We start from the raw sequence: 24,822 nt of genomic DNA, 5'->3' as shown, positions 1-24,822 counted from the left end.
TCCTACAGCAGTTAGAATATCGCTGGCACATCTCTGGGAAACGTACTGCCTAAACTCCTCTGACTCTACTGCCACCATCTAGAAGGCACTGCTTATCAAACCCCAAAGCACTCCTCTGCCGTACCCTGCCGTGCCTCTTATCTGTGCCCCGCTAGACCTTTGCGACGACACTAACATACACTTCCTAGTTGGGGTGGACACACACACACACACACACACACACACACACACACACACACACACACACACACACACACACACACACACACACACACACACACACACACACACACACACACACTAGCAACTTAAACTCACCCGTCACGTTATATATGTATTGGATATCGTAGGCCAATGGGTACGTCGGCTTTATCTCCCAGAATCCAGCACATATACGTTGCTACTCGTGTTTGTCTGGGTGTCAGGGAGTTCAGTAACTATTAAGCTATGTGACGCTCCCTACTGGATAAGCTACACATAATGGAACTCTTCTCATACTTTGATAAAGCTAGTGTTACTTTCTACCATTTATTACATAATTTTTATTTATATTTTTGTCTTATAATGAATTTTAGTGTAGGAAACAGTATAATTGTAATATATATATATTCCTCCAGTTCCCTTCCATCGCTGTGCAATCATATGGGATGCTTCACATATAGATGTTGTTGGTGCAACCTCAATATTAAGCTGCAATATAACCATTCTGCCCGCATGAGTTAAGCCAGTAAAGATACAGTAACTGTCACCTCTGCCCACATGAACTCGCACAGGCCCTCGCTAGTGCCCCGTCACAACCCTTTGTAGTGTTGCCATGAGTGTGAATAACTGTGATTTAAACCTCCCACCTCAACCCACTCTCACTCGCCCCCGCCTGCCCGCTCTCAGTCCGGACACACTAAGGGACTGAATAGGGAGGCTGCTAGATATCGAGCAGAGTGGAAAGCTGCCTTTAGGTAGCCCATGCTGACGCATGCAAGCATGTTGGAGCCTTTATAAAGAAAAAAGAAAACATTGATAACTATATATAACCAACAAACAGATATCTGCTGGTCTGCTGGGTTGAGATGCTCCAACCTGATTTGGCCTATAAAAGGTTTAAACCCAAGCACTAATTGGGGTTCATCTCTTGCATAATGCTATCACTCAAGGTCCAGCGACTTGTCATTCTTACCTACAATGCTGGGACTTTGCAACCTAGCTCGAGATCCTTATACTCCCGATGGGGAAATGCAGGTGTAACGCCGAATATATGCATATTTATCTTATTTATATGGGTTTATGTCTATGTATATTTATGTATTTACTCATACTGTCTAAACATACTGTATTTCTCTAATGCCAGTTTACTTACGTAAAATTATTGTACCTGCTGATTTTGATTTGCATAATAATAATCAGATGTAATAGGATCAGTCTGAAGTGTCAAGGATTAACAGAATAAAAAACAGTTAAAAATAACTTCATTGCTGTCCAATATTTTTCCACTGGAAACTCTATAAGTTACTGGTATTAAAATATTGCTCATAATCCGATGAGAGGTACAGTCAAAGTCAGCACTGTACTTCCTTTTCGCTTAGTCGAAACAGTGCCAGATAATACAAGATCTGGCCAAAGGACTATAGTATAAAAGCATCGCTCATTTGAAAGCTTAAGAGCTTAAAAGAGCCACTGACGCTGCCTGTACTGGTCCAGTTGGTAGTTCGTTTATGAAAATCTTGTGAAAGTCATTGGTTCCATCACTTGTGGTCGTGTATTGGCTGCTTGTTCCATCTTTTGTGGGTGGGAGGTGGCTGTTTGTTCCATCGCTGGTGGCTGCGTGGTGGGTGGTTGTTCCGTCACTGGTGGTTGTGTGGTGGGTATTTGTTCCATCGCTGGTGGATTTGTTGTGGCTGTTTGCTCCATCACTGGCGTATGTGTGTATGGCAGCCACATCTTTTTCTGGAAGGAGATAAGGTTTAAAATGTGACTGAGACCCTTTCATTCTATTACCTTTTATTGTGTCTGTAAAGTATATTTTAACATTGGTATAATACTGGAGATAAAATAACATCAGTGCAGTCCAGGACGTTTGTGCTTACTGTGGTTATGTGTGCAACTGTCAGGGACGAGATGAGGCAGCGGGGTGTATGATGAGGCGGAGTAGGTTTGGTACGAGGCCGCCCTTGTCTCTGACTGGTGGATGTGCAGGGGCAGGAGACGTGCCCACCACAAGCAGGTACAGGCCGCCCACACCACCAGCAGAGCGTTAACTGGGAATCCACCGCCACTCACGCCACCCTGCATGGCTGCACGCTGTTCATCTGAGAAAAAGCAAAAGCAAACACATAAACATAAGTATTTTTAATTAACAAAAGAAAAAAAAATCGAAAGGTGTACTAATCACTTGAATTAAGTGTAACAGGCTATCAGAACTAATTTATATGAGTGGTGTTAATGATCTAGTAGTTTATAGAGCTCTTCTGAGTGAAGGTAATTTCCAGTTTTCTTTTCCCGAAGAAAAATTCAACATGCATCAGTTATATCATCTGGCAGTCCATGAGCAAATCCTAGCCTTACCCTCCTGTAATTTACGTGTAATTGTGATTTGCCAGGCAAGCTGGATTGACCTGATCACTCAAATAGATTACCAATTTACCAGTCCCGTGTCTGACAGCCCTAGCATGTATTCAATATGGACAGTGGGTGTTAGCGCCGAAGTGGTGACATGTGGAGATGTAGGAGGACTACTGAGCCTTGGGGATATGCTCTGGGGATAGGCCCTGAAGCCTTTGCCTAGAGTAGGACACATTGAAAAAAACGTACAATTAGCCTATTACGTGAAATCGGATATGGACAAATATGATATAAAGTGTTCCTACGCATATGACTTGCCAAGAAAGTAAACAGAAAAGCTCACGTACATGAACTGATAATCGTAGCAGCAAAAATGTATTAAGTATTACCATATGGGGTTTTGGAGATGTGTGACACAAAATCATGAATTAGTATTCTAAATGACACGCATATTAAAAAAAAAAAATAACCCAGACTATACCAGAGCAGAATGAATGCAGAAGTCCTACAACTGGAGAATGCGGCTCCCTATCAAGTCCAGCCCATCTCTACCTCCCCTCCAGCCTCCGTTTAACTAACAGTGAGTTCGTAAAATCGAGGGTCCGAAGCTTCCCTCACCCCCTCTCTTTAGCGACTGTGATGTAATGTGAAGTAAATTACCTTTATGTTATCTACAGTAAATTTTTTGTGTGCATAGCTCAGGTGACAACTGTAAAAGAAGAAATATATAATGAAATTGGAAAACATTTCACATAAGTAAAGTGATGTTACATAATTTGTTCTCCGCAAAGATTTTCCTCAATTCTAAGAGTTAAACAAAATCCATTGCCACAGCAACAAATTACCCTTTTAAAACTTATACGATGAAGTTAATAGGATATATAAAAAACGTGTGTTGATAAGATCTAAATATCCTAGTTACGCGTATATTTTAAAAGCCTCTGTCAGTACATTTCGAGATAACGTAAAGGCAGACCTGGCTGTGTTTGTTTGCCAGTGCCATGTACAGTAATAGAAATGGTTATGAGTCGGGGAAAGCATAGTTAAATCGAGTCTAAGATAAGTGGCATAAAAATATATTTTCTCCTTGCCACCCAGTGTTAAGAAAAATTGCACTCACATTCAAATATTATAAGGGGACAATTTCGCGCTCTTGCTCGAAGGCGACAACACTCTCCACCATAAACCTATTAACTATCTCATGGTCGGGACATCAAATATTCTACTCCAGGTAACTCCAGGCAGCGTTATTAATCTGCAAGTGAGTCATAGAAGCTTTAGTGTAAAGTCATAATAAATCAAATCTTATCTGGTTGAAGGTTACACGTTATGAGTCACGAGGTACGTGGCCTTATCACTGCAACGTAAAGACAGTTCCATACATGGTAACTCCTGTCATAGCCAAGCACAACTTTGCTCTTCCTCTCTCCTGCAAGTTGCTCTCCCGGCCCTTACTTCCTGGTTCCCCGTCACTCCCTCCCATGGCACAGCGTCGGCTATCTTGCTTCACACATCTGACTTCCTGGGTTCAGTGACGAGGAGAAAACCTAACATTCACACAGTTATCTTACATTAGTAACATTCGGTGAGCCGGGTAGACAAAGTCGATGGTCATTATTTCTGTACGAAATGTATCTGTGTGTGTGTGTGTGTGTGTCGAAACTCTGATCTCAGAAAGTACTGATTGTAGAAGGAAAAGTTATTAATAAAAGTTATTTAGATTCACGGTAGACGAAGTCGATGGTAATTATTTTTGTACGAAATGTATGTATGTGTGTGTGTGTGTGTGTGTGTGTGTGTGTGTGTGTGTGTGTGTGTGTGTGTGTGTGTGTGTGTGTGTGTGTGTGTGTGTGTGTGTGTGTGTGTGTGTGTCTGTGTGTGTGTGTGTCGAAAACTCAAGTATCAGAAAGTATTGACTGTAGAAAGTAAAGTTACTGATAAAAGTTGTTTAGAGTCACAACTTGAGTTCACATGTCACTCAGCCAGCACTGGGAATCATCCTTAATAGTCAAGTTTTCATCTAACAGTATTATTACGGTCTACCTGGATCAGAGACGATGGGTAGGTTTTTTTTTTTTTTTTGTAAATACACAACCAAGGTGGAAATTCCCACGTTGATACAATTCGCTTATTTTATATTTCAAAGGACTGAGTGTTTAATGATGGGATACAGAGTCCATTTCATTCAAGAAAGTGATAATTTACTCTCTTTCCTCATCCTGCTTCCCACCGCAGTTGTGATGGTGTGAAGTAGGTTATAATGATTATGAAAAACTGACCAATGTAGTCTCAGTGTAAATAACCGTCATTAGAAAAAATCCGTCATTATACGAAGCACAGGGCCTTAGTGTTCCATCTGCTACTTCTTTTTGCATTGACTATTAATGGTGGTAGCACTTACTGAAGAAAGTACATGTGGAAGTGTTAGGAACTGGAGGAATAATTAATGTTAGGACTATTCTGGAAATGGTGAACATGGTCTGTCTATCTATTGCCAGACGCCTTAATCCCGTAAGGGGTGGCCACAAAAAATCGCCTTCATGTCGCCCTGTCCCCCGCCATTTCATTGCCCTGCTCCCAGCTCACACCCCCCTCTCTCATATACCTCTCCACTCCATCCCTCCATCTCATCCTTGGCCTACCCGTCCCTCTCCCCCCTTCCACTTCACTCACGTACACTTCCCCTCGTCAATCTCCCCCCCTCCACCTCACTCACATACGCTCTCCTCGTCAGTCTCTCACTCTCCGTCCCCTCCACATGGTCAAACCACCTCAGTGTGTTTCTCCTAACGCATCCTAGTATAACACCTAAATTGTTGATATTCCTTTCTTGAAGTATAAAACTGTTTCTATCCTTTCCGTTCACTTGTTCAGCTATTTTGTGTGATCCCCCCAGATGATTTAGTCCAATTAGGAGTGACACTGGGCCTTCAAAGTCTAATATCAGAGTCTTTATCCCACCCACTAGGCCATATGTCGTGTTCTATATGCCTACAGTATACCTGATGTGAAGTTAAACCTGCAAATACTCAGTACAATGATCAAACTTGTACCTCATCTCTCGTATGAAGGTGGCTGTGAGAGAGAGAGAGAGAGAGAGAGAGAGAGAGAGAGAGAGAGAGAGAGAGAGAGAGAGAGAGAGAGAGAGAGAGAGAGAGAGAGAGAGAGAGAGAGAGAGAGAGAGACTGACCAAGAAGGACGTGGACCCTTGCTGTGGCTGGTGCAGCTCCCGTAGGCTGACAGGTGTAGTTGCCCGAGTCCCTGGCTGTAGCTTTCTGGATGAGGAGGGCTGAGCGCATCAACTCCCCCGCCTCCGTCACCACACTCACCCCGCCCCGAGCTGAGTCGTAGTGGATCTCCTGGTGGTCAGCAAGAAACTGTATAGGATGGGATGCTGGTGGGGAATGCGATGAAGGTCAGTAAGGCTGGGGATGAGCTTGTAGCAGACGGGGCTGTGATAAGAATAGTGTTCTTTGGGACGATGTGATTTAAACAAGACAACGCATGATTATTGGTTAATCTGGAAGAATAATGTTTGATATACAGAGCATGTTGAAGTGGCACTATGGATTTTGTACAATGATCAGAGTGGACAAAGGCTGTTAGGCTTGATAAGAATATTGTTTATTTGGGACGATGTGATTTAAAGAGAAAACGTATGATAACTGGTTACTCTGGGAGAATAATGTTTGATATGCATAGCCTGTTGAAGTGGCGTTGTCTTGCACCATGATCAGAGTGGACAAAGGCTGTTAGGCTTGAATTATACTTCAGTTGAGTATTATATATTGACGTTCTTGTTGTTCGACAGCCGTATGTTCCATGCTAACTGAGCTGCTTGCTATTACCACGGAGACTCAGGTGGCTGGTTTGTAGTAGTGGGACTGGGCTTGTTCCCATTAATACAAACTATGATAACTATTATTTATAGGGCCAGATGGGAGACGGTAGAAATATTTAAAACGGTCATTAACATTTCAGCTTTACTTCAAATCTAAGAAATGGAGTGAAGTAGTGCCCCCAAAACAAAGAAAGTATAGGCACAAAAGAAGCAGAGCAATCAAGTAGCACTCCGAGTGAACTGAGTCTCCTGTCTTTATTTGCAGCAATCTAAATCAGGTCCAGAGCATGTGGAATGGATGAATTTATTTTTATCAAATCGTCTTCACCTAATGAGAGACCTAGTCGGACCAAAACTGTTGTATCTGTCTAGTTAACTATTCAGAATCTGGATATAATTCTTCCATATGAACGGTTTACGGCACTGCGATAGAAGGATACACGTTTTGCAAAGTTGAGTCCGTTTTATCAAACAGCATAGACTATATTTTGACCCGTGACTTAACTGACTGATAACAGCTCTGTGGCGGTAACGCACTGTGTACGGAGGCGCAGCTACCTTGCCCTGATGTAGCCAGGTAAAGGCCCCAGGTGCGCGTGGGTGATGCAGGACTAAGCAGGTGAGGTTGATGGTCGAGCCTGTGTTGATGTGAAGGTCCCTCCCGCCCAGGATCTCTGTTCGCGGCTCTGCAAAACACACACCAGACTCCACTAATACAACCTTCCATACATAAACCAACCATATATAAACACGAACTTCACGAGTACGCACAATACACTACTACGCCAATAGCATACCAGTGGTTTACAACAAGTAAGTGTCAAACAAAGAGAGAGAGAGAGAGAGAGAGAGAGAGAGAGAGAGAGAGAGAGAGAGAGAGAGAGAGAGAGAGAGAGAGAGAGAGAGGGTACATTCATCTATATAATATTCAACACATTGTAGATTATATACTTTCTTACTGCTACTGGCTCTTTATACAGATTTTTTCCGCCTCTTTTTATGAATATTGTTCCATAGATGCAGTACTCCTCAAAGGGTGAAACTATAACCGCTGAATTTTCATATTTTCCTCTTTTACTTTCGCATTGCTAAACCATTACATCTCTCTCTCTCTCTCTCTCTCTCTCACACACACACACACACACACACACACACACACACACACACACACACACACACACACACACACACACACACACAAACTTAGTACGGTTCCGGTTAGAAACAGAAAAGAGATGAGATTCAGGGGTGGGTTGGCTCCGGTATCTTTTGAAGGCCCTTTCCTTGTTGTGGACAGCATTAGAACAAGCGTGACTAAACAATTTTTATTTTTTTTGCATTAATCACAGGATAGGAGAAGGGAGAATATGCTTCTATACTCTGCATTATTCAAAGGATATGAGAAAGGAATGTATGCTTCCATGCCCGAGAGAATAACCTTCGTAATGCGCAAGGCACATTCAGATGGCTCCCGGCCATGGAAGCAATAATCATTCCAGGGAAAATCAAAGAAGTACTGTCTGAGGGCCTCCCAATCAGCAACTCTAAAGTACCAAAGCCGCCACTTCCTCGGAGGGTCCACAGCATTACTGGAGCAGTAGGACAGGTTACTGTGATAAGGCTGTGATCGGAGGAGTTCAGCGGAGAGAAAAAATTAACAGCATAAGCAGAAGAATTAGTTGAATGGAAAAGGTCAATTATTCGTCTTTTGGAACTCTCTCCAAGGAGGTCAAGGATACTGGTAGGGTGCTGTACAAGCTGTCCTAGGTCATTAAGGATAGAAAAGATTTAGGCTTGTTCACCAGGTGGATCAGTGATAGGAGAGTAGAGCCAAAGGTTTTGGTGAACATTGATATCACCTACAATGGAGATTTCAGAGAAAGGAGAAATTGGTAGGCTATGTTCCATTTTAGAACAAAGATAGTCAAAGAATTATTCATAAAAAATTAGGAGATAAGTAAACAGCACAAATATATTTACTCTTAGTAAGAGAATAACAGGAAAGCCAAAGCCAGAAAGTAGACAATTCAGAAGATTCAAGTTCTGGAACACTGGAACAAGATATATTGTAGCGTACAGTCGCGGCACATAGTCCTTGACCAGGGTGTAAGGGAAAGTCAATGCCACCACAGGGCTGCAGTGCGTCGGAACACTTTCCCTTACACCCCCTGCAGGGGATGATGGGGGAAGAAGGTAGGGGGTGTAAGGGAACGTGTTCCGAAGCAGTGAAGCCATGTGGTGGCATTGACTTTCCCTTACACCCTGGTCAAGGACTATGTGCCGCGACTGTACATATACACAACAGTCACCTTTGGCTTTGAAGTGAGTATACAGAAAGTAGGAAGGTGCAGAGAAAGGTTTGCTATCAGTTGCCTCAGACAAATGAGTCTCAGTAACAAAAAGAAGGTAGGGTTTAGAGGAAGAGAGGTGGTGCTGAACAGAAAGAATATTAGAGGAAAGGCTGCGAATGTTGCACTGATGTTGCATGTGTCCCGAGAAAAGGTAATTTACGTGTCCAGAGTAAGCCATAGAATTTCGGGGTGTCTTTCCAGTGGTAATGGTTGGTTAAGTGGGAAACACGTGAGTCCAGGAAAAAGTGAAAGTTGCAGTGAAAGAATAATTGCTGTGGGACCAAGATGCTTTAAGTGGATGTTTGAAATCTGATCAGGACCTATTGATTTGGATTTTTTTTTTAATCAATTGCTATACTTGTAAGATGGATGAAGATAGAGTCTGTGTGCTTCTTTTGATTTTTCTGTTTTTTGGATTGGCTCTGATTTAAGGACCTGTGTTTTTGTGAGTTACTGATGCATAGTTGCTTCCTGTTGCTGGGAATATTTCCGTCATTATTTAGCGGGAGTTCGTGAGTCAGTGAGGGAAAGTTTTAGATGTGTAGATATTTCTTTTTGTCTTCCAAAATTTGCTGCGTTTCTTTCTGCAATCGAGGGTGTCCACAAAATTTTTCCAGTTTTCTTACTTATACATACTGGTTAGTTAATTTATAATACTATTTAGGCTCTGCTGGGGTTGGCTGAGTCTTTTTCTTTAGTTGTTTTGTCCTTAATCAGCTGTATTATTTGAGGGGAAAGGATGGGGTTAGAATTTTTATTGCTGTCACCAGTGCTATGAGATTTGGTGGCTCTTGCAATGATTCTGTTTAAAGAGGTAAATGCTGTCCATGCTGTCGAAAGAATTTATGGTGAACCTCTCCAGTGAATACATGCTCTGTGTCTTGAGTGACTGTGCCCGATTTGTCCTCTTGTAGTTGAATGTTTTCCTCTGTTTCTCTGGATTTGCTTTTATTGTATGAAATATGATGATGGGGAGGTGGTCTGGTGAAAGGTAATGTGATGCTTTCCAAGATGTCTGAATGGCTAGTGCAGGGGTACGTTGGGTGATGTCGAGAGAGGAGTCCGTCTCATACATTTCGTATGTGTGGGGGTCGAGTTGGGTTTGAGTGGTTGTTTATAAAGTTCAGATGTTCCAGGTTTTCCAGAATTAGGTTGTCTTGGGTCTGTGTGTTTAGCCTTGAGGGGCCTTTTGCATGTAAATATCCTGACATTATTATTTTAGGGATGTTCTGGAGTGGAGTAAGGCATGGCGTGTATCCTTGGGGGTATGATGGTAGTTGCATATAGATGTTGACAATATTGCGCGTATCTGTGTATTTTGAGTTATATTAATTTTATTTCTGTGGTGTTACCTTCTGTTACGTGTAGTTCTGTTTGATGTATAATGTATGTCTGTGTATGAGGGTGATGAGGCCACCTACTTCCCTATTGTTTGTCCAATCGTGTCTAGCTGCAGTATAGTTTGTGACATGTGGAGAACCTAATGCCTAATTCGTAATGGAACCAGTGAGGTCAAAACGTTCATTTTTCGAAGACAAATTAATGACAAACGCGAGAAAGTCAGAGGGCAGAAGAGAAGGAGGAAAACCACTGGAATCATCCAAAGTTAAATGCTAGGAGAAAAAGTTTGTTCCTTATCAGAACTGTAAGAACGTAAGAGAGGAGGGACGGGGAGAAGTGATGCTGCTTAGGAGGTTTCTGGCAAGGTGCCAGATGGAGCAGGAAATTTTTGAGTTATTTAACTCAAAGGATTTAAAAGGAACAAGTTATTTTTTGCAAAACGAAGAACTGACTTGACACGATTCCGAACGAGAATGTAAAGCCAGTGAGATACAGGGTTAGGTTAAAGCCAGTAGCATTTGTAAGCCATCTCTCTCCTATGGATACCATTACAATAAAAGTGATGAACCGCGGCTTTCCTGCATTATTCAGAGGATAAGAGAAACGAGTGTATGATTTCATGTCCGAGAGAATAAGTTCTGTTATGTATGAATCACACTGTGATGTTTGTCAGCCATGCATGCAACAATCATTCCATGGAAAATGAAAGAAGTACTGCTTGATGGCTTCCCAATCTGCAATGCCACTGTCACAAATGCGGAATTGGAGAGACAGGACTAGTCACTAGGCTAAGACTGTGACTGAGGAAGTCCACGGAAGAGAAAAGCTGAGCGAGTAGGCAGATTGATTAGTTGTAAGGAAGAAATCAAGTACCGTATGCCGGAACTCTCTCCAAGGTGGTTAGTGCCATAGGTAGGTTGCTGTACATGCTGTTCTAGTTCAGTGATGTGAATCAACCTTTCTAAGGGTTTTTCATCTCGGTCAGTGTCACATTTTCCGGCACCACATCCCTTCTCTGTACATCGACAAGCCCAATCCTGTTTACTAACGCTCTGGTCTCACTATTGCTTGTCATCAGCCTTACAAAATATTACTTCCATCTACTCCTTACTTCATTTCCAGCTGTTAGCATTCTTCCACTTTCACCACTCACATGTTCACACCCTTTCTACTCTCGTTTCTACATTTTAGCACGTGATTCCAAAATAGTTCCCTATTTTCAGAACAGTTTATATTCATTTTTCTTCCAAGATCATACTTAACCTTTCTCTCATTTCTCTCTACCAGTCACTTCCCATGTTCGTTACTCTCAGTGTTTTCGTTACATCTTACTTTTGATCCTCTTTCTTGCACCAACTGTACACACTTCATTCTCGTATCTTCCACTATCCTTTCAACCTCACGACACCACACACTGCATCACCATTCCTAACTATGCACACACGATACGCATTCCACAGATTTTCCAGACCCATTTCCTCCCAATTCATGGAGTGTAGCTTTTCTTCTACATGTACCTGGTATTCATTTACAAAAGGTCTTCTACTTAGCTTAATGAAATTAAAATATGAATAACCACTGCCACGGCCATCACTATCCCTAAGGCTACATGTGCTTGAAATGCTTCCGGACGCAGGCAGGTGCAGGCAAGTGTTTTGTATCACTAAAAACTAAACAAAAGACAACACTGGACGCAGGCAGGTGCGTTCGGGAGCTTGTATAGATTACAGTGGTGAAAAACTCTTCACCACAACCGCCAGTGCCAGCAAACATTTGGTATGGACGTGACCTAACACTGACGTCACTCTCACCACTGCCACGACCACCACTAACACCATCACCATCAACATTACAGCACTTCCACCAACACAGCCAATATTATATATCAATACTGTATTTGAGAGTGCTCATAAAAATATTAAATCTATAATGACTTTGGACTGGACTGTAGCCTACCCATCAAAACATTACTGAGTCTATCATATTACGAACGTCCATCATATTCATATAAATGGCCACAGAGGAAAAAAATAGAAAGATTTTTAGATCAGGTTTTCATGAGTTAAAGAGCAATATATTTCTTAATGACAAAAACAGTCCACAACTCAACTCTTCATGTCAAAGGAAACAGTAATATTGTAGTTCAGGTGTCTAGCTTTGCAATATTATATGTATATCTAGCTATCAGTCTATCTATATTTATCTATCTAACAGTATCTATCTGTCTACGAAGATTTATACATCTAAGAAGAAAAAAATATTTGTATTCACCTGACGCTACACTTTGGGTGTGATTCATGGTGCGCACACACACACACACACACACACACACACACACACACACACACACACTGAAGTACGTCCAAACTGTCACCTCTCACATCACCGTCAGCCAAATGATATATAAATATATAAAAAATATACATTCATTAATAAAGCTCAAGTGATTAACCTTATAAAGATTCTAGCACAGAAAGTTCCAGACAATAAAAGGAAAAGAGAGAGAGAGAGAGAGACTAACCGAGGATGTTCAGATCAACGAAGTGGCTTATTGGCGGTGTGGTGGCTATCTGACACTCGTACACACCCCTGTCCCGCCTCTGCACAGACGCCACCAGCAGCACCCAGTCCCCTGTGGAGGCCTCGTACAGCGCCTGACGGACAGAGAGGCGGGTCAGTTGGGGTGGGGGGGGGGGAAGCACCTGCGCAGAAGAATATAGCCCTACCTCTTCGCAGGCCTTCCATAACTTGAGAAAAAGTCTGACGTGGCAAGTTACTGTCAGTCATCTAAGCTTTCCTCACCTTGTTTCACTGGTTTTCCCTTCATCTAACTGTCCCATCTTCTCTCCACAGCTTGGCCTATGGAAGAATAACGTTGCTCCCTCTCCAGAAAGTTTCCATAACGTGAGACACTAACTGATATGGTGGTTAAACATCGGTCCCAGTATTGCTAAGCTAGTTATATCGCTTATTGGTCAAGTTACGTCCACTGTGTTGAATCTCGGCATCATTCCCACCACATTATGGAGATCTGGTGCAGTGCCAAGTCCATGGATCTTAATAACGTGTAGAGATAAGCCACGCAAACTCAATCTGGCAGACCATTTACCGTAAAGCAATGTAATTTGTGACCTAAGGCTGTTTCAAAATCGTACTGGCTGCTGCATCATATACCTCACGTTATGGAAAGTCTGAGTGATGACTGTGTTCATTCTTATAAACCTGAATGGGAAGAGGAGAGGATGGGACAGCGAGGTGAAGGGAAGCGCAGCTGAACAAGGTGAGGACAGTTTCGAATATGGAAGCTATATAATAATCATTCCAGCCGTACAACTGGAAGAGAAAACGTATAGATGAAGGACCATAAACAAGTGAGTGTGGGAGAGAGTCACAAACTTACCATTTACCCCTAACGATGATTTGTCAATGCATGGGGAACAAAAGACAAGTTTCATGCACTGCCCTTTCCTTGTACAGTACAGTAGTTCGAGCAAAAAATATAAAATAGATCCTTATAACTTGCATCTCGTAACTAATATTTGTTTTTCCCGACAAAGCAAGACACATAGTAAGATTCGATACGTAAATTCTACCCATAAATCATAATTACGACAGACGTTCATTCGTGAGTCTCATCCGTGAATAGGGAGATGAGAGAACTGGGCTGCGAGGTAAAGGGTAAAAGTGTTGAATAACGTGAGGAGAAGGGTCGACGAAGGGCTGTGAATGATTATAATACCAAGATAATGAATGATACGGTATGAATAAGGCAACGAATACAAGACAGAGGGTGCGATAGGAAAAGAGAAAATACCCGTTTTTTGTAATAAGATGCATTGTCCAGGCGGTATTGAAAGTTCTGCCTTCATCTTCAGCTTTTCCCTCTATGAATTTCTAAAATTAATATCGGTAATGAGAAGCGGGCGGCAATGATAACTTTTTGGGCCACTGATCGTTTTCATAAGTGTACGTTTGCTGTGGATTCACATGGCTAATTTTCAAAGTTCAGTGGAGAAAAAATCAGGACAGATGACATGATTTTGGATGCCGACTGTACTTCTCTGCAGGTCGATTGTACCCTGACTATTACAATATTTTGTAGTGCAATATTCTTGTATACCCAGCCCCTGCTCCCTGACAGGCCAAACGGCTAGAGGACGTCGCTTTTATTTTATTCTTGCCAGACAGTTTTGTTTACCGTCTGAGTACATTATTCTCATGAAGGGGAAAAAGAAAGCTAACCTCTCCAGTCAGAAAAGTCTCTCCTACACTGGATACCATCTTCTGAAGACAGGAAATCAAGGGTAAAAAAAAGCATCATTGTAGTGCATGAGTGAACTTTAATCTCGATGCGATCTGCAGCATCCGGATAGAATCTCTTTTATGGGGTCTTCTTTATCTTTCTTTTTTTTTTTTTTTTTTTATGCAAGGATGAAGGAACCAAAGGCCAGGAGCCCTCAAAACACACCTTCCAAGGCAAAAAAAAAAAAAAAACAAGACAACAGAGAGCCAAATTCCATATCAGTTCATTTTGAGATGCCTGGACACACTGCGTTTGAAAGACTAGAGATCATAGGAGGTAGGAAATACAGAGAGAGAGAGACAGTTCCAGAGTTGACCTGTTGCATAAACGAAGGACTGGGACGAATGTAATGTAGAGGACGTATATGTTGTAGACGACACCACTGATTACAAGTGTCTCTGATCCGGGAATAAAAGACAGGTGATCCATGACGGCGTTAAATATGGAAGGGAATACTGATATGTTGATTTTTCGTCTATCCAGCGTTATTTTGCCTCTTCATCAAGTAAATGAAAGACGCATGTAATATCTGCAAAGGAAGGTAAGAGGGTAATGCGAGATATATTCAGGATTGGACTGCAATGACATATATAAGAACATGAAATCAGTGTGCATTTGTGGTGTTAATCAGTGCATAATATGTGCTCATTATACTGACATAGCAGAGACGAGTAAGGAAGGGCAAGTGGTATCTGAGGCGAGGGGGATGATAATTTATGTGAGGCAAGATGTGTGGTATGTGAGGCAAGGCGGGTGGTATGTAACGCAAGGTGGGTGGATGATGAGTGAGGCAGAGTTGGTGCAATGTAAGGCAATATATAGACGGTGTGTGAGGATAGGTGGATGGTGTGGGAGGTGAGGTAGGTAGGGCGTGAGAGAGAGAAAGGGTGGTAATAATACTGACGTGTGAGAAACAGAATGAAACAGGAGGAAAAATAATTACGGGAGAAAGAAAATGGCAATTAATGAGAGAGAGAGAGAGAGAGAGAGAGAGAGAGAGAGAGAGAGAGAGAGAGAGAGAGAGAGAGAGAGAGAGAGAGAGAGAGAGAGAGAAAGAGGTAAATATGTTGGGTGTAGGGAATGTAATGCATTTGAGTGTGTAAGGTGCTGTGTAGTGTAATGTGGTTAAGTTGCAGTGAATGTTTAGGGCTCAGTGAGTGTGTAATGCAGAGATTGTTTAAGATGCAGAGTGTGTAATGCAGAGAATGTGTAGGGTGTAGTGAGTGTAATGCAGAGAATGTGTAAGATGCAGTTAGTGTGTACTGCAGAGAATGTGTAGGGTGCAGTGAGTGTGTAATGCAGAGAATGCGTAAGATGCAGAGTGTGTAATGCAGAGAATGTGTAGGGTGCAGTGAGTGTGTAATGCAGAGAATGTGTAGGGTGCAATGAATAGGCAATGGCTCACCTGAAAGCGTTGGTCGGTGGTGTAGGTGTACTGTCCGACTGTCAGCAGGTGTAGGTCCCGGTGTCTAATCCACGACACCTGCAAAACACCTGGTCTTAATTCTACGGACACGTTCACCATATTAATTCTACGGACACACTCACCATGTTAATTCTACAGACACACTCACCATATTTCCACCTAAAGTGTTTGCTTTTTTCCGCTACGTTTCTTCTCTCACACCTAATCGGAATTGCTCTTTACTCTGCTTAACCCTTACAGTACCCCACTCACCTTCCTCACTCTGTCACGTTCATAACACTGACTACCACTCGGCTTCCTCACCCTGTCCGTTCCTTCACTGTATATGTCATTATTATTCCCGGTTTAGGAGGAGATTGAGAGACCTAGGAAATCATTACAGAATCACCTACCTTAAGGAGTATAATATCTCTAGTCACAGTTTACGGTATATGTTTTTCTTGTTTGCTGGCTTACCTTTGCTCCTTCATTAGCAGCAACTACCATATATTGTTTCCTTCTATCAACATTCCTGTTGCTGTGACTGGTTATCTATCTATCTATTGCCAGACGCCTTAATCCCGTAAGGGGTGGCCTCAAACAAATCGCCTTCATGTCGCTCTGTCCCCCTCCATTTCACTGCCCTGCTCCCAGCTCACACCCCCCTCTCTCATATACCTCTCCACTCCATCCCTCCATCTCATCCTTGGCCTCCCCCTCCCACTCCCCCTCCACCTCACTCACATACACTCTCCTCGTCAGTCTCTCACTATCCATCCTCTCCACATGGCCAAACTGCACTGGTATGGGTGCCAATTAGTTTCCCACCATTACCAGCCTGACACTCACCGACTGGTTGCTTCTGTTCAGCACCCGGCAACGCAGCGAGGCGGTTTGTCCCAGCACCGTGGACACGTTGCCAGAGTGTGCCACGTCCACCTAGCCAGCAGAGGGAAGAAGGTTAGGAAATGGTACAATATTCAGCACCTTATTATTAAAACTATTGGCACAGACTTATCGAAAAGCTGTAGTTTTTTGTAAAATAATCTCCAAATCATATGATGACAGAAGACGCCTGACCTTTCTGTATCGTTGCTAATTACACTTTATAATGAGATACGGGATGATCACATATAAGCTACAGATGTCTCGAAATGCATAAATTTTCGCGCATTCAACCCTTAAAAACAAATCACCAGGCTGATTTGGCGAAACTGGCTAGTGTTTTGATGCAGTCGAGAGTCGCTCCGTAAGATCTTTCGGACGCGAGGTGCTTCATTCCCGTAGACTCTAGCAATGCCCCGAATCACGTTCCTGATGGCCCCTCATCTATCTTGTATATTTTTTACTTATTTATTACGGGACACTGTAATAGACGAACGACTGTAGTGTTCGTCATGCATTGGTGATGAAAAAACTCCAAAGAAACTAACACCAGTATTGGATCTGACTAGGATGATATGCCCAGCAATCCATGGCGGTGATATTGGATATTTCTTTAGTAACAGTGACAGACAAACATATACAGAAATTGAGCACTACTTAATCCCTGCACAGAAATACGTTCATGTAGTTCTGGATTTTTTTTTTTTTTTTTGTGTGTGTGGGGGGGGGATAGTAAATACTGAGGATAACTGGCATATGAAAAGAAATCTCATATGCCTTTTGAGATCCATACAGTAAGTGTTGACAAGCAAGATGTGCCTCGTCGACCTACCTCTGCATGAGTACAGCAACGTGAACCAGTGATAAATGCCATCGTCTGCATGGATGGCGCGTGATCTTCTTGGATGACATTGACTGCACCCCTGCCCAATTCTTTTCTTGTACTGTACCACAAAAGGAAGACAGTGGATTGCAGGAAGAGAGTAATGTCAGTCTTTAGCTCGCAGGATTCACGTCCAAATGAGCATGAAGCCACAACAACAACAATAACAACCAATAAGAGTGTGACTGACCCGGGGCCCGTGGTGGTCCCTGTTGGTTAACACCGTAGTGGTACCGGTTGCCAACATCTTCTGCCCAGTCTCATTTACGGCAGGTCGAGAAGTTGTCACAACTGTGGACAGATAGAATATCAAGTGACTCATTATATAATTAGTATATAAAGTAAAAACGGATAAAATAATGCTATAAACTAATTGCTAAATGCAGTCAAAAACCTTCCCATACTTGTAAATACTACTGCAATAACTCATCCACTAAGCATTTATTTTCTACCATCTTATGCAATCCTACTCTGCCATTGCCACATCTGCCAGATCCCTCCACTGCCACCACCACCCCTGTACGATACCTCCACTGCCACCACCACCCCTGTACGATACCTCCACTGCCACCACCACACCTGTACCATACCTCCACTGCCACCACCACACCTGTACGATACCTCCACTGCCACCACCACAACACCTGTACGATACCTCCACTGCCACCACCACCCCTGTACGATACCTCCACTGCCACCACCACCACCCCTGTACCATACCTCCACTGCCACCACCACACCTGTACCATACCTCCACTGCCACCACCACAACACCTGTACGAAACCTCCACTCTCACCACCACACTTGAATCATACCTCCACTGCCACCACCACAACATCTGTACGATACCTCCACTGCCACTACCACACCTGTACCATACCTCCACTGCCACCACCACAGCACCTGTACGATACCTCCACTGCCACCACCACACCTACAGATCCATCCACTGCCACCACCACACCTTTTCCTACACACCTCTGATATCACCTTACATAAACTTCCTTGTCTATTAGTTTCTTTCCTGAACATTATTTTTACTCATATTATTGGTGATCCATGGACAGTTTTTGCGTTAGGACATGAACTACCCTGACCTTCGTATAACATGCTTCTGATTTTTCATTTGAGGGGGATGGAACTGCAGAAAACTTACTCTGAGATCCTGAGAATAGCGGTAGATGTACATGAAACTTTATATCTTATTTTTTTTTTATTTAAACACAGTATACTCGGATTAACTTAGTAAAATAACTACTGGGAACTCAAAATTTACGTAGCTTAACCTGCAGTCGTCTAGATGCTGTCATGCTGTGGTATCCTATCCTAGCCTAATCTAATACACACACACACACACACACACACACACACACACACACACACACACACACACACACACACACACACACATACACTGATTCACCTGCTCCCACACCCTCTTCCACCCACTACCACATTCACACACACTCTCTCTCTCTACACACACACACACACACACACACACACACACACACACACACACACACACACACACACACACAAACGCACTCTCTCATTCACATGCTCCCACACACTCTTCCACCCACTACCACATTCACCCACTCTCATCCGTCACAGTAACTTTTTCATCGTTTCACTCACACATACTCACTGTCACTTGTCTGTTTCACTTGACATCTCTTACTCACATTCACACTTTCTTCCACTTTAATACTCCTTCACTCTTTTTTCACACGCTCTCGGACACTCTTCAAATATCACATTCTCATAATGGTGATGGAGAGGGACTCCTTCACGTGGTGGCCGTGCAGCACCACTGACTAATCTAACCTACCCTAACCTAACATACTAACCTAACTTAGTCTACCATCCCGTAACACATCCACGGAGTGTAACCAGTGTGAGCAGCACCCACCTAAGGCCAGGGAGAGGAAGAAGTTAAGGAGGGAGGCAAGGGCCAGACGTGGCATCTGTCACCTGCAAGAGAAACACACATTACTTATTGTCCACATCACTCCATTAAGGTTTACGCCACTGGTTACAAACATTATATTCTTCCCTCCGCTATAACAAGCAGAAACTCGTGTGTGTGTGTGTGTGTGTGTGTGTGTGTGTGTGTGTGTGTGTGTGTTTTGTCAGCATCGTTAATCAATCATCATATTGAAAATTACGATGTGGTACCGTAGTAACTAAGAATAAACTGGCGATATAGTATTTAGGGGTAAACTTAACTAAAAGAATGAGAAATTTGATAAGTGTCACATTCACAATAACAGGACGTGATAGTTTACGGTGAATAATTGTGAGACTTTCGAATTCACAGACAAAATACATCGATAACAATGCCTGTACAAAGTTAGGAACAGAAATTTGAGATAAAAAGGTCATCTGGGTCACGATCGAGAGCAGCAGAATTTATGCAAACTTTGCCGACCCAGTCCCGCCAGTGTTTTTAGCGGACATTAATCGGGTATTGTGCAGAAATTTAGGTGTAAACTTTTGGGCCCTGAACCAGTTAACATTTATTCCCATTTATTGCTTTATTTGGTTATTGAGGGGTTTCATCACTGATTTAGTTTTTGTCTATCTATTGCCAGACCCCTCAATCCCTTATACGGGGTGGCCGGAAACAAATCGCCTCCACGTCACCCTATCCTCCGCCATTTCACTGCCCTGCTCCCAGTTCACACCCCCCTCTCTCATATACATCTCCACTCCATCCCTCCATCTCATCCTCGGCCTTCCCCTCCCTCTCTCCCTCTCCACCTCACTCATATACACTCTCCTCGTCAGTCTCTCACTCTCCATCCTCTCCACACGGCCAAACCACCTCAGTGTGTTTCTCCTAACGCTTCCTATCACATCCACATCCGCGTTAGTTTGGCGGACCCATTAACCCACAGTCAAGGAGGCTTCACTGTATCAGACTGGGGTGTTGTTTATGCCTGACATCACCACTGACACTTGCATCTTTGTTAGAAGCATTGCCGGAATTAAATATAAGTAAAATGAGAAAATTATCTATCTATAGCCCGACGCCCTAATCCTGCAAAGGGTGGCCGCAGACAAAACGCCTCCAAGTCTCTCTGTCACCCACCATTTGCCTACCCTCCCCCCAACTCACTCCCCCCTCCCTCATATACCTCTCAACTCCATCCCTCCACCTCATCCTCGGTCTACTCCTCCCTCTCCCTCCCTCCACCTCACCTACATACACCCTCTTAGTCAGTCTTTCATTCTCCATTCTCTCCACATGTCCGAACCACCTCAGTGTATTTCTCCTATCTTCTCAACCACATCCACATCCACCCCACAGCGTTCCTTCACTTCTTCATTCGTCAACCTGTCCCTCCATGTCATTCCACATGCTCCTCTCATGTAACTCATTTCCACTGCCCTCACTCTTGACTTGTTCCCCTCTTGCAAGGTCCACGCCTCGCTTAGACAAAATTCAGAGATCACCACCAACTTCCAAGATATGCAGTGTAAACGATCAAAGTCCACTCTTCACTCAACGCCATCTGTGGTCACCTGGTAAACTAATCTGGCAGGCGCGGGAAGTTCAAGTACCCTTTTGTAAGTTTGTCTGAATTAAAGGAAGTGCCGGACAAGTCGATGCCGGAAAAGTGATATTGTTCCTGTGTGTGTGTGTGTGTGTGTGTGTGTGTGTGTGTGTGTATTATTTGTGTATGTATGTATGTATATCCTTTAAGGGATACTAAGAATGAAAATGGATGCAAACAGAAGTGTGTGTGTGTGTGTGTGTGTGTGTGTGTGTGTGTGTGTGTGTGTGTGTGTGTGTGTGTGTGTGTGTGTGTGTGTGTGTGTGTGTGTGTGTGTGTGTGTCCTTTAAGAGATTGTAATAATGATATTGGGTGCAATTAGCAGGAGAACTGTTGATCCATGTCTGTAGTTTTCTATCTATTCCTCCATCTATCTATCTGTCTGTCGGTCCTTATTTATCCATTTATCTATCTATGTATCTATCTGCCTGTCTGTTTCCCTGTCTCAGTCTGTCTATCTGCATCTATTTACGTATAATTTGTCTCAGTCTATATAAGTCTGTCTACCTACCTGTCTGTTTATTTATCTATCTATATCATGACGTAACGCGGACAGAGAGTGAGGATGAGACAGACTGAGGAGCGGAGGGCCTACAACAATGAATTTCGCCTTCCCTCCGGCTCCTCCACTCTCCCTCCACTATTCTCCAGCGGCGAGGGAGGGAGAGAGAGGGAAGGCACCGGAGCGAGCTAGACTAACGACTTTTGTCTGCTCTCTCTGCCTCTTCCATCTAATTCCCTCTCTCAGGTCTCTTCTCTCGGTGAGCAAGGCTAAGTATAGAACCTTTTCGCCACCTTCCTATGCGTCTGCCACAGCTCATGCCTCTATACCTCTTCACGCTTATTGCCTCCTTCCTATACATTCGCCACAGCTCATGCCTCTATACTTCTTCATCCTCACTCCCTCTGCAGGAGACAGAGGTGTGAAATAAGGAGGAAACAGAGGTTATTAATGCTCAGATAATGAAACAACTCCTGGAGGCTCACCTACACTGATGATCTGTCGTTCCTGTATCGAAACATTACTATGCATTCAAGTAGCGTTAGAAATATGGGCATAACTGGTGCAAGTAGCTATCTGCCTATCTATCTATTGCCAGACGCCTCAATCCCGTAAGGGGTGGCCACAAACAAATCACCTCCATGTCGCCCTGTCTCCCGCCATTTCACTGCCCCGCTCCCAGCTCACACCCCCTCTTTCATATACCTCTCCACTCCATCCCTCCATCTCATCCTCGGCCTCCCCCTCCCTCTCCCCCCCTTCACCTCATTCACATACACTCTCCTCGTTAGTCTCTCACTCTCCATCCTCTCCACATGGCCAAACCACCTCAATGTGTTTCTCCTAACGCTTCCTACTACATCCACATTCACATCACAACGATCCTTCACTTTAGCAAGAAGCTGATTACGGTTGTACTGTTTTACTTAAATTTTGGTACACTTATTGGATCTTGCCGAAATAAAGAGGCGCTAACTGATTCCCTTGTCTGCTATTATAATGGTAATTTACACGGATTGGAAATATTTGGGAATCAGTGATGAGTGGATTTTCTCAGTTTTAGTCAGATTAAGTGACTAGCTTAGGTTTTCGTTGTAAGAATCGTTATACAATTTTGTAAAATCCCTTAGTGAAGTGAGTATTTCTTTACTCACTGAATATTTGCACTGTAATAGACTGTCGCACCAGTCGAATAGAGCAGTACTTCCGAAGTAGATGGAAAGCTGGTGATACGGAGAGCTGGAGCTCCCCTTTCAACACCGCTTAGGACTAACTTCTGGCCACCCCCTTTACCGAACTTTGTCAGTGTTTCAGTAATACTGGGAGTGGGAATGCATACTCTCCTGTACAATTTCCTCTAATTGTCTGTACTAAACTACATGCACATTACGCAATACAATTTTTTGTTCCGGAGTTTGCAAAAAAAAAAAAAAAAAAAAGTCTTAACACCTAACCTTGGAGTTCCCCCTGGAGGCGGGAGGGTGGAACGTGAGAGTCAAACCTGAGTATAGTTATTGCGTTATTTTTGGGTATGCGGAAATTATATGCTGGTGGTCTACAAGGGTGGCACAGGTGGCGTGTGAGCAGTACCCCAGCCATGTCACCACATTAATTAAACTTGCTGCGGCCATCACCTATTTTGATCGCTCCTATCATACACCGCACCACACCTCTCCCACACCACTCCACTCCACACTATTACTGCTCTCTCTCTCTCTCTCTCTCTCTCTCTCTCTCTCCTTTAGTGCTCCTTTGTCACCCCCCTCCCTCACATACGCATCACGTATTATAGTGTTCTGTGTGTGTGTGTGTGTGTGTGTGTGTGTGTGTGTGTGTGTGTGTGTGTGTGTGTGTGTGTGTGTGTGTGTGTGTGTGTTTTAATCGAATCTCTTACAACGTACCTTTCTTCATTCTTATGCTGCTCTAGTTCCTCGTTTTCGATTGTTCTAACTTTCTCTTCTCCCTTATTTCTTCCCTTTCATATCAGTAACTATTTCACAGTCTCATAGTTGCATATTCTCTCTCTCTCTCTCTCTCCTCCCTTAAATTAATCTATATATATTGCTGTCTTCATCCTTTATGCCATCTTTAAACTCTTTTTTCTTCTGTTCACAATTCCTGTTCCTTTCTAAGTCCCATATCTTTTCCTCACTTCTGCACAAACGACTGGTTGAGGATATGCAATAAGATAGTAAGGGGTTTGGGGCACGACTGTGGTGGTGTGGATGTGGATGTGATAGGAAGCGTTAGGAGAAACACATTGAGGTGGATTGGCCATGTGGAGAGGGTGGAGAGTGAGAGACTGACGAGGAGTGTGTATGTGAGTGAGGTGGAGGGGGGGAGAGGGAGGGGGGAGGCCAAGGATGAGCTGAAGGGATGGAGTGGAGAGGTATATAAGAGAGGGGGGTGTGAGCTATGAGCAGGGCAGTGAAATGGCGGGGGACAGGGCGACATGGAGGTGATTTGTTTGTGGCTACCCCTTACGGGATTAAGGCGTCTGGCAATAGATAGATAGAGAGAGAGATAGATTTTAAGTGCTTTTGTAGCTCAGAGGCAAAATAAGACAGTCAGTGCCTCTACATTTCCATTGCACTTCTTCGTGACAAGCACTATATGAGAGTTAATATTTTCTCAGCATTCAAGATGAAGAGAGAGTATTCTTAGATCTGGAGTGGGCAAAATATCATCACAGCGTTCACTTTAAAGATCCATCTATCTATATATAGCCCGACACCCTAATCCAGCAAAGGGTGGCCGCAGACAAAACGCCTCCAAGTCGCTCTGTCACCCACCATTTGACTGCCCTCCCCCCAGCTCACCCCCCCCTTCCTCATATACCTCTTAACTCCATCCCTTCACCTCATCCTCGGGCTTCCCCTCCCTCTCCCTCCCTCCACCTCACCTACATACACCCTCTTAGTCAGTCTTTCATTCTCCATTCTCTCCACATGTCCAGACCACCTCAGTGTATTTCTCCTAATCTTCTCAACCACATCCACATCCACCCCGCATATTTTTTCTCCTGTGCGTATTTTGGTGGACATCAGAAAAATAATATCCAACAGTCTATTTTCTGTGTGAGAGCCTTTCATGAATTCATAATTTCCTCACAAATCTAATTAACATCCGCCTTCCCATTTTTCAACTTTTCATTATTTTTTTACGGCTGTTATTGCCTTATTCTCATGCGC

At 43.4% G+C, this 24,822-nt stretch overlaps 1 protein-coding gene across 1 annotated transcript; it reads right to left on the bottom strand.

Moving 5' to 3' along the window:
• Positions 1 to 1,651: 1,651 nt before the first annotated feature.
• On the bottom strand, positions 1,652 to 23,230 carry LOC145412196 (uncharacterized). The gene is made up of 10 exons (XM_080282123.1): positions 23,086 to 23,230; positions 18,723 to 18,731; positions 17,756 to 17,856; positions 16,647 to 16,736; positions 15,798 to 15,875; positions 12,611 to 12,743; positions 6,956 to 7,083; positions 5,747 to 5,915; positions 2,082 to 2,303; positions 1,652 to 1,941 (listed from the first exon to the last, which is right to left on the bottom strand). Exons 1-10 carry the CDS (start codon positions 23,228 to 23,230, stop codon positions 1,652 to 1,654), a joined length of 1,365 nt encoding a protein of 454 aa, XP_080138249.1.
• Positions 23,231 to 24,822: the final 1,592 nt, after the last annotated feature.

This window comes from Coenobita brevimanus, chromosome 92 (assembly GCF_032717465.1).
Source record: "Coenobita brevimanus isolate Jiangsu-jjx chromosome 92, ASM3271746v2, whole genome shotgun sequence".
In the NCBI taxonomy this organism is placed as follows: Eukaryota; Metazoa; Arthropoda; class Malacostraca; order Decapoda; family Coenobitidae; genus Coenobita; species Coenobita brevimanus.
This window is presented reverse-complemented; position numbering and strand designations above follow the sequence as displayed.